The sequence below is a fragment of the Polistes dominula genome, unplaced genomic scaffold (genome assembly GCF_049000335.1).
Source record: "Polistes dominula isolate Pdom_NZ unplaced genomic scaffold, Pdom_raw_medaka contig_26, whole genome shotgun sequence".
NCBI classification, from domain to species: Eukaryota; Metazoa; Arthropoda; class Insecta; order Hymenoptera; family Vespidae; genus Polistes; species Polistes dominula.
The window spans coordinates 3,717,671-3,729,551 of record NW_028300939.1 but is presented as its reverse complement, the minus strand read 5'-3'; the positions used below and the strand labels follow the sequence as shown (position 1 = coordinate 3,729,551).

Sequence of the window (11,881 nt, the reverse complement as noted above, 5' to 3'; positions counted from 1 at the left end):
TTATAGCTATTTTTCAATAAAAAAAAAACATTTTTAAGATGTTGAACGCCAAGCGTGAATCGGTGGAGCTTACCACGAAACTGAAATTTGAGACTCGTAGTGTACACAGTTAGATAAGCTGAGAGAGCGATACGTTCAATGCATTTTTTAGATTTTTCGTTGTTCAGATCTTTATTTAGACGAGAGTATTTAGAAAAATAAGTTTGTGGTCCAAAGAATAAGGACGAGATATGTTATAAATAATAAGGGTCTCGAAGTGTGATAGGCTACAGAGTTGAAAAAACATTTCTAAAGAATATCTATATTAGATCTTTTGTTGCATTTTACCAGAACCTTCGTTCAGTCCAGCAGTATTTTCCATATGTTTTTCGTAACGTCTTTATTTCATTTATCCTAAAATGTTTGTTAAATAGCGCAAGAATGTAGATGAAAACGGGAAATAGAAAACCATACTAAAAAAAATTTTTATACCTGAGATTCAAAAAAAGGATTACTTATATTTACTTAATTTCTAACGAATTATATTTCCTTTGATAAACATCTTACCATTTTTGTTTCTATCTATGGCTATCGCATCCAGCATTCCTTTTTTATTGCTTAAATTGTGAAAATTTATCAGCTATTTATCAGCTTTTCCACCCAGAGACCATAACGGTGACTCCTATTATATATAGTTATAATATTATATAAAATAAATCCTACAAATATTTTACTCTTAAAACTGTTCATTCGTCTCATTCTCTTGGAACTTAGATTTTGGAAGGTTTCACTTCTAGCACGTGTGATCTGCACACATGATCTTTTTTTTTTTTATAATCAACCTAATGTTTAATAAACATATAAATGTATGAACAATACAAAACAAAAAATATTACTTTAATTTAATTCAACTTTAATTTAATTAATTTCTTCGTCGTCACTGTTCAGTTTAATCAACCGAGAACGTTTTTTCGGTTAAATGGTATCGCTTTCACTTTCAGAGCCTTTTTTTTTACTGAATACGAGCGCTGCTTATAAGCATCGTACGCAATATGACCTGTGGGTACCAGCGCCGCTTAGCAGCGGTGTGTATAATATGACTTGTAGGTACGATGATAAAAGATCCGACTCACGATACGAGTATAAAGAGTGTGATGTTGGCTTATGTATAGATCTGTGCTTCAAAATTTATGATACGTACTTATACTACTAATCACTTTACATTAATATGTTAACTTGTTTGCGGATCATAAATATTTCATTATAAAAATATTACCTATAACTTTGTAAGTTATAAATGTTTTCATATTAAAAATGTAAATTATACTCATTATATTGTAGCAAAGATTTTTTTATTCGGCACAATAGTAATTTAAGACTCAAGAAAACATATATACAGCAGCAACGCGTACTGGACGTATTCGCGGAGCGCGCCTCCGTTTAGTGACAATACTTTGACGAATTGGACAACGGAAGCGAAAGGGTTAAATCTTGAACGTCCACAATAGCCACATCCATAAAACCTTTGACTTCGATTGATTAAGCAATTTCTAATATGCCACGAATTTGATTTTGTGATGATTCACGCATGTTTTCTATATTAACTGAAGAGAGCCAGATCTTCTTCCAACATACATTTAACGTTGATGTTTTCAGATCACAACAGCGTAAGACACCTTTGTTTTTAAGCCATGCTGATGAAAATAAATGCTCTCTGCAACACTGTATCTTTAAGACGGTAATCTTCGCCGCAGCTGTAAGAGTAAAGTGTTGTAAAAAGGTTTTTTGAAAGAAAACCGTTTTACAGGATGTCATGTTGTAGGAGGGTTCCCGATATTATGAATCGTGTTATAGCGATATCGTGTTAGGAGAAACCGTGGTGTTGAAGAGATACCTGTAAATCATATTTATACAGTAAAATACGGTGGTGGGAATGTTAAGATAAAAATAATGTTACCCGAAAGTTTAACATGAAACGATGCCAATTGTGTGACGTATAATAAAAACATTATGAGATAAAACAGAAATTTAGTCGAACTATGTTAGAGAAAACGATGTAAATAATTTTATTTACCTGTCGGTTATTATTTAAAGAATTGTCGATAAGTTAAATACCAACTACTACCCCAATCGACTAGTATGTAAAATAAAGCTTATAAACAGTTTTGTCTGCAAAATAATTCTCTCAAAGTAGTTTGCGCTAGCAAGAAACATATTAAAAGTGTGTCGGGGTGTTGCCAACGAACAGGCGAGCATTTTTATAATTAAATTAATAATTACAAATTGAAAGTATAAATAATACTATTTTAATAATATTATATATTTAATTATCCTGGAAATTTTTTTATTTTAAGGTTTCACTTTTAACTTGTGTGATATGCAAACACATGATTTTTTTTTTATTAAATCTTCATTTTGTTAAGAATAAACTTACAAGAATAAATACAACACGAACATTTCACCGCTTTCACAACGATTAAATACTCTACTCTATAAAGAATAATCAGTAGTCGTTGTAAGCAATGAATTAGTAGATTATTTCGTACATGAAAGGGGAACAAATATTATTACAATTAGTCGACATTAGGAGCTCGAAAGTTTATTGTCGCAAATACCAAATCCCGCTATTGTTCCCGTCCCTGAGCGCGATCCTTCAATTCGCGGTCTTCATACCCTATTTCTTTCAGGTTCCTTCTAATATTATCCTCCAATCTACGTCTCGGTCTACCTAGTGGTCTTTTCTTATTTAGTATACCGACCAATATTTTATGCGTCGTTTGACCTTCGCCTTTCAGAAAATTTTTTTGCACTGGATACCTGTAATTATAGTGGACTCTTTATTATATTTCAGAAGAAGAAAGCCGATGTATTCTATGACGATATTTAGATTTATTATTTGCTGATAAAAAGAAACGTTATTAAATTTTTTCAGATTGCTTAACATCTACCTAAAAATAGAAAAAATTATACATTAGTTTAAAACGGATTCGCGTTAGCAGAACATACAGTGCGCTCGACCGTTTTATTGTCGTTTTTCACAGATTGTGAAAAAAAATCTAAAATAAGCCAATTAATTTATTAACGTTTCTTTTTATTGGCGAATAATAAATCTAAATATCGTCAAACAATACATCGGCTTTTTTCCACTGAGATATGATAAGGAGCTCACTATAATTACAGGTATCCAGTGCAAAAAAATTTTCAGAAAAATATCAAAATAATAGTTTTTGTTCCACATTCAGGAGAAGTATTAAATTGTTTTTTTCCATGGAACATTTAATCCGTTAGTTCTCAGGTAATTCTCCATAGTACTCGAAGTAATTGGTTTTAAAACTCAGGAAACCGCATTATAAACTGTAATATCTTTATCTACAGGTAAATATTTATTACTTCTGCTGGAAAGATTAACACTTTGTAAAATGGATCTACAAAAAAAGTTCTAACTTATTTATTGTAAATGATATTTTAAAAGATTAACTAAAAGTTGATACCAGAGATTATTCAAAAATGAATATGAAAACTACCGTTTTAGTGCAACGTCCTATGATGCAGGAATAATATTGTTGACAACATAATCAGCAGGAATTAGTTCGCAAATAAAGTTTTCATTACAATACAGTGATCGTAAAACACCTTTAAAGCTACCAAAAGCAAAACCTGTAAGTCCATACAAATTGTTTATCCAACCAGCAATTGGTTCCTTTTCTGTTGATACAACAACAATTAGCCGAACGATACAAGTTGGAGTTCCATTAGAATATTGTTGTACTGTATCTTCACAGATTGCCTTTGAAAATGTGTAAGTGTTAGGCCACTTACCCAGTAGCCTATAAAACAAACGAATAAGCTTATCGACTTATCATTAAAAAAATGCAATAGGTTTCATGTTTTATTACTTTTGGGTGATTAAATCTAATTGGTCTTCGGTTAAAATCCCTGTCAATCTAATTATGTCTTCTGTTTTCATAGGTGGCTTATAGAAATTTTCTTCGATTTTATTGTAAACGCAGTGCGAGTAAGCCGTTGAAACATAAACAAAGGCCTAATATACAAAATTATTATAAAATTAGAACAATTTATTTATAGAAATAAACTAAGTTTTATATATAAATAAATTGATCTAGTCGGGAACTGTGCTTAAACATACGAATTTTTATACGGATGATTTAACTAGGAAAACAATACCTTTAAGCTTGTCATCTCTTGTGCAAGCAAGAGAAGATCCCTTGTTCCTCTAATATTTGTATTAACTATAAGACGAATATTGTCCAGAAAACGTACAGATGCTGCACTATGAAAAATTAAATCGGTATCTTTAATGCGATCGCGGTCCTTCTCTGACAATCCTACATTCAATAGACTCGTGTCTCCTTCAATCACAATAATCTTCTTTTCAACATCTTTTTGCTCTCTCTTCAATCTATCAAAAATCTAAGGATTTAAATATAAATTTTAATACTGGTGACATCTTTTATTCCGATTATAATAAATACAAAATGTGTAACTTTACTCACAACATCATTGAAATACTCTTTAAATCGAGTTTGCGGATCCTTCTGTTTCTTTGCCCTTACCAGCAAATAAATCGTAGTTATTACTGGACAACATCTGTAAATGGCAGCAATAGCGCTTATAGTGAAAGTTTTTAGCGGAAAATTATTTTTTATAAAAGAAAACATTATTGTGTCAAAGTTTAAATATAGAAATAAAAAGAGAAGTAGAAAAAGAGAAAAATAAAGAATAATCATCGTTATCTTTAAATACAGGTACTATTAGATAGATATTTTCTGCTGAATTAAATATATTTTCTAGCAATTAAATCTGTAAAAAAAAATAGTTATCTTTTTGCATGACAAAAACTCTATGCTATTTTCCTTATTTAGAAAGCTTACATTGCTTCTAAAGTTAAAATTAATTAATAGACTTCAAACTTGAACAATATTTTTTGTTATTTATTTCACACAATATGAATCTCAAGGAGAATAAAACTACTAACAAAAACTATCCGATTGTACATACAATTCTAATGTATTTAAAATTTATGTTTGGAAGCTTATAACGAATGTACGAATTGAATCGAGAACAAAAACCTAGGAGAAAAATATTTACCCTAAATTTTTTGCATTATAGGCCTTCCTATAAATCCTAAGCCACCTTTTATAAAAATTTTTTTTCCAGAAAAAAATGTAGCAATTTTACCTCGTTGATTATAAAAATTCGGTTCTTTCATCATTGAAAAAAGTTCCTCTTGAAACGTTTGGCCGCTTAATGATCCTGTCTTTTGTGTGTATTCTTTTATAATAAAAAAATATATTACATACAATTAAAGTAAGAAATATCGAATTTTTAAGATCAGTAAATATTTATAAGTGTTTGAAATATATGGTATTGATACTAATTATAGGTACAAAATGTTTGATTTTGGATTCCTGGAAAAATTCAAGTCTATTTTATATAAAAATAATACATTATTCTAAAAAATAATAATGAAGTATTTATATTTTCTTTTAAAAAATTTGTAATCTGTAGAATTTAAAATTTTTTAAACTGACGTGTAATTTATGGTAGCAACTAATATTTGCAATAATTGAAGCTACTTTAATAATCAATGACTTATTTAATATCTTATTGAATGAAAGCTCTTAATAATTTTTTGTTAAGCCATATCAATTTTATCCACAAAATTAAATAAAATTATAAATTTAATTTGACTGACACTTCATCTTAAATATGTAAATACACTAATTACACTCTATCATATAATTTAGCTATTTGTCATTTTTACAGTTGGATAGGGTATAGAATGTTAAAAAATAAAAAACTTACTCTATAATACAAAAATATATTTCCACAAGGTATTTAATAAAATATAATAAGTATTTTGGAATTGCACTATTAAACAAAAACTTTAGAAAACTTTTTATCCTATGATATACTAAACATGTTGGTGAGTGAATAATAACGATTATAACAATCTAAGTATTAAAAACGTTATCTTGACAAAAATATCTGTTGAACTAGGTACCTTTATTCTACTGTGGTCTTATAACGACGCTGAATATCATATAACTGACCTTTGGATTTATATATGTGAATGTGTAAATGTATATGTATATGTATATGTATATGTATATGTATATGTATATGTATATGTATATGTATATGTATGTGTACCATGAACTTAGGATCTACAGCAGCGGTTCTCAAAGTGGCCGATGGCACGACCACAATTTAAAAGTGAAACTTTGTGCGCGGTTGTGCAATTAGAAAAAAGTCATAAATTCAATAAATAATTTTTTTCATTTTTTAGTTACAACCAAAAAAAAACATGTTTGCCGATCACACGTGTTAGAAGTGAAACTTTCAAAAAACTAAGTTTCGAGAAAATGAGACAAATGCACAGTTTCAAAAGTAAGATAATTGTATGATTTATTTATTGTAAAATTGTTACTATATATATCAAAAGGCACCGGTATAATCTTGGGATTATATTTTTATTATGTTGCTCAACAATAGAAATTCTAATTTAATTAATAAATTTTATTATTGTTTAGACCTAGCGCTATGGTAGACACTTTACCTAGCCTCAACTAGTTTAAGGATAAGACTCTGCATAAAAACTAATTCCATTTATTTAAACCTAACCCCTATCTTTTACAATGTGAGAAAGCCAAATCTTTTGTGTTCTTTAGAATTTCTATAAACTCGTTAATATTGTAACTTGTCAAAATTCTTCCATATATTTTAACCCACTTGCATCATAAACGTATATATATGCTTAATTTTCTAGTCACTATCACCGAGGCGTATAAATACTTAAATGCGTTTATCATTAAAAATCAAAATATTTAATAAACAAAATAACACACACTCTAACAGTATAAGATTACAGAGAGAAGCACTAATACTGATAATTGTTACATTGCTTGGATGCAATGATTATTTTTTATTTTTATTCTTTTTCTTATCTTTTATTTTTTTCTGCTTTCATACAATTTTACACCTATATGCATGATAAAAACTTTCTAGCAATATGGTCCTTTTTTCATATTTCCAAATGGCGCAAATAGGTTGAAAATGCTACATCATCGTCAGAACAGATTTAATTATTCTTTGAATATACTTCTGCAACAAATAATATCAACGAAAGCCTTATTAGCATATTCAAGCTACATATTTTTACTGCTTCTTATTAACCTTGGTCTATAAGTTCAATAAGTCAATTTAAATGCTATTACGTATGTCCGATTGTAAAACACTTATATTTTAAAAATATGTACCTGGCTACTCTATGAGACGTATTTTAGTACGTTATTTTTTTTTATGATCGGCTTCTGTATATTCTTATTGAACAATGTTAGACGCATTTGCTATCAATAAAATATAAATCTTATAAAAATATAAATAATAATATTGTAAAATTATCGATATAAAGATTAAATGATAATATAAATTAAATAATAATTAAATAAATTGACTTCTCGTCGATTTCAGCAGATACAATAATTATAATACAATACAAATACATTGCAATATAAAATAATACAATTACAATATTAATATGGTCACCGATCGAGTTTAGAATATGCCTAGTACTTGAACTTTGGTCGTTCGGAATAAAATTTTTGAACGAGTCAGTGTCTTTAGGTATTTAGGATCGATCATAAACCAGACGAACGAAATTAAAGAAAAACTCAAGAAAAGAATCAATTTAGGCAATGCATGCTTTTATTCGGTTAATAAATTACTCAGCTCGCGGTTGTACAATCATCCTTTTGGTAGTCCTTTATGGTAGTGAATCTTGGTCGCTTACGTTACGTGACGAAAAGAAAGTTAAGGTTTTTAAAAACAAAGTTTTTCGTATAATTTCGGTGCAAAACGCGATGAGAAAACCGGCGAATGGAGAAAACTTCATAACTAAGAAGTACATCGAACAAACAAATCGGACATTATTAATGTCATAAAATCACGCCGATTAAGATGGGCTGATAATGTGGCGCGTGTGGGGCAAGATCGAACGACGCATAAAATATTGGTCGGTATACCAAATGGGAAAAGACCACCAGGTAGACCGGGACGTAGATTGGAGGATAATATTAAAGAAGTGATCTGAAAGAAATAAGATATAAGCGAATGGTAGAATTGCGCTCAGGGACGGGAACAATAGCGGGATTTGGTATTTGCGAGAATAAACTTTCGAGCTTTTAATGTCAACTAATAAGAATAATATTATTCCTGCTTTTATGTACGAAATAATCTACTAATTCATGGCTTACAACGACTACTGATTATTCTTTATAGAGTAGAGTATTTAATCGTTGTGAAAACAGTGAAATGTTCCTGTTGTATTTATTCTTGTAAGATTATTTTTACCAAAATGAAAAATAAAAAAAATATCCCATAAATGCCAGATTCTTTTTTTTTTGCATAATTTGTTTACTTTAATGTCTTTTAAGGCATCCACTTCTAAATCAGCTGCGTTGGACAACGAGAAAAAGAAAAATCTTACACGTTACAGACAAAATTTACTTACTAATATTTAAATTAATTATTATTATTAATTTAGATATTAATAATTATTATTTTAATTAATTATATATATTTATAAAATACTTTTGAGACTTTGTAATAGTTCAACGACAAAATATGCGAATTCCTTTTTATTCCTTGTATATCGAATGTGCAATCGAGTTGGGCCGTCAAAATAGTTTCCTTAGGCCGGCGATACATGTAAACGCCTAAAATTTTACCGTTTTTCAGAGACTTATTTAAAATGGAAGAAATAAATGAATCGTTTTGAAACTCTCTCAGCATGTGTATTCATTACATATTAACACGTTGATTGCCGCGCGCGTTACAGTGAAATCTTCTTCAGGCCACGCGTACCGCGTATACGGAGTGTACAAAGCGTACTCTGTTCGGTATTTCCACCGATATTTAAAAAATGCGAATCGTTGATTATCGCAAGAATAATCTCTCGGAAAAATGATTCCGGAGAAGCATTGGACGCGCATGCAAACAATTTTATGCAGATAACAGACGTCGAATAGGCCGATCAGAGACACGAGGGCATATAAAGAAAACAACAACTTATTGTCCAAGTTGTCCCGACCAACCCCAGCTTTATATTGAATGTTTTAAAGCTTTACATTCTACATAATTTTCTTAATAAACCATGTTCGAATAACTTTTATTACAATAGTTTATATTAATAAAATTCTAATATAAATTTAAGTTTATATTAATAAATATAGTTTATAATAATTATTATTCAATAGTTTTGTTACTTCCTCTGCGAAATGTTTTTTTAAACACATACGAATATCGCAAGTAGTCAAATAAGCGTCACCCCAATACGGTTGACGCAGCTCGATCCGAAACTTGAATGTCACCCGAATATGGGTGACGTGATAGTCAACGTGTTAAAATATAAGAATCTGAGTTATTTTTTTCAAAATGGCCGCCGTAGTAACTAATCTCCTGAAGCCCTCACAGCGAAACGCATCAAACATGGCGATTTTTAGCTTTAGTTACAGCAATCTTAAAGTTAAAAAAATGGTCAGAGCGTGTTTATAAAACATGTATCTTCTAGTTGAACTAAGGAAAAACTAAAAAGTCAAAAAATCGTAAATTTGCACGACTTAGACAAAAAAGTCTGATTTTTGCTTCTTTTTTTTAACGGTTTTTGTGTCAAAACTGGCAATTCCTGAAAATTTTTGAGGCCTTTTTTCATTTCAACTAGAAGCTAATAATATAAAGACAATGTGTGGGTAATTTCACAAGAATCGGCTGAAACCTTTTTGAATTTTCTTTCACCACAGTTTAAAAAAAGTCGTTTCGAGAAAAACGCGTTCAAAATTTAGCTTTCGCGTCTAACGCCAAATTAAGGCGGAGTACTTAAATGAATTTTCAATCGATAAATAATGCGAATTTCATTCTAAAAATTTACAGGCATATTTTTAGGATGGTAAGCTAACTATTTATGAAAAATAGGAAAATTCGATTATTTTTTATTTTACATCTATCGCCCGCCTTAACACTTTCAGTGTCACGCTCATTTTCAAGAATGTTCCATTTAAGCCACGCTCATTTTTAAGGAATTCCCGTCAGGCCATGCGCGTTGCTTAGTAATATCCATGTTGTACTCAGTCAGCCAGCACTGACTGACGCGGCCTAACGAAAAGTCTAGTGTCTGCCACTGGTGGCGGACGTGGCGCTCAAAGTGTTAGAGAAGTTGTTAAGCACTTATATTATTCATCTAGTTTTTCTGATCTACTGTATATAATACTACATTTCTTTTCACAAAAGTTGTTTATTTAACCCTTGCACTCAAGATGATTTCGGCCAAATTAGGGAAACATTTTACACGTAAGTATTTTAAAGTTATTTATAAGCAAACAAACTTATACAAATAATCAAATTTTTCCAATTTATTTTTTTTTCATCAAAAACTACAAAATTTAAAAATTATTATACTCTGTAATTAGTTTTTGTATAATATTTCGTAAAACAATACCAAAGATGCATCTTAGGTTTATCAGGACGCATATCACAATAACATGTTACTTCCCGCCTACCTACAGACATATTACGATCAGAACAAGCCTTACAGTCCCTTTAAGTATTATCTAACGGGACTAACGAAAATACCGCTATGCTCGCTCACCTCTTCATCATCTCTTTATAGAGGAGAACATACGTAACTTTGACTACGTAATTTGGTATAGAATTTTATTAAATAAGTAAAAAAACTATAAGTAGCTGCAAATATATTCTTAAACAACCATTCATATCTTGTTAATCATCTATGATGAAAAAGTCATTCCTATTCCTAGTCCTAACTCGTATTTCAAATTAGAAAATTTATTTTCTTTTTGAACATCGAAGCTATTTTTTTTCTATTTATTAAAAGATTTGATACCATTAATTTTTAGAAAAGCTCCCAAAGTGGTAAACAAAAAATAATTTAAGGAAATATAATTTATCGCAGATGATAACGTTCGGATCTTGTTTCAAAAGTTACCGACGTTTCGGTTGGTAAATGAAAATAGCATTAATCGATAACGAAGAAAAACAAACGAAATTGCATTTTTTTATACAAGTAATTAATAACTATCAATTAAGGTTATATTACCTGTGGTACAGTGAATACAGACGTATTTTTCGATTTAATTAAGCATTCTTATTACGATCCTTGACTTGTTCACTTATACAAATATGAATTTATTTACCATTTTGAAATAAATATTACTTTTTATAAATTAAAAAAACATTAATACAATTGCTAATGATGCAGTATTGTTAACAATTGTCAATGAAAAATATGACGTTTTAAACCTGACATCAGTAGAAACACTATAGGAGGGATGTGCCATGTAGATTGCTGGGGGACAGGAACTAGTGTAGTCACGTGATTGCGCGCGAAATATTCCAACATTGAAATAATTATGAAATAATGAATTGACTCAAATATAGAAAAAAAAATGAATTAAATTTAATGTTTATAAAAATTTATATTAAAATAAAATAGGTTACACAAAAAAATTATTATAAATTCAATAAGAAAGATTCAATTAAGTTTGATTTGATAAAAGGCAATAAGTCTGTAAGCAAACGATAAGTTATAGGTTAGGTTTGTACATTTATACTTGCAATTATTAAATGAGTAAATTAAACTTACACTTATAGAAAGCTACAAAAAAAAAAAAAAAAAAAAAACAATTAAACATAAATATCACTATAAAAACTATAAGTATTCCAAACCTAAACTAACCACAGCTGTTAATACATACTAAAGATAAACATGGCTGCGTGTTGATCGGAAGCTGTCCCCCCAAATTTTCAGTCCAGCAATGTGTATAGGGCGTCCCTCCTAAAGGGTCATCAGATAGACATCAGCGAA

At 29.7% G+C, this 11,881-nt stretch overlaps 1 protein-coding gene across 1 annotated transcript; it reads right to left on the bottom strand.

Annotated features, from left to right (window-relative positions):
• Positions 1 to 3,405: 3,405 nt before the first annotated feature.
• Positions 3,406 to 10,656, bottom strand: LOC149032909 (putative fatty acyl-CoA reductase CG5065). The gene is made up of 5 exons (XM_089171465.1): positions 10,646 to 10,656; positions 4,494 to 4,587; positions 4,165 to 4,410; positions 3,876 to 4,021; positions 3,406 to 3,806 (listed from the first exon to the last, which is right to left on the bottom strand). Exons 1-5 carry the CDS (start codon positions 10,654 to 10,656, stop codon positions 3,521 to 3,523), a joined length of 783 nt encoding a protein of 260 aa, XP_089027591.1. The 3' UTR covers positions 3,406 to 3,520.
• Positions 10,657 to 11,881: the final 1,225 nt, after the last annotated feature.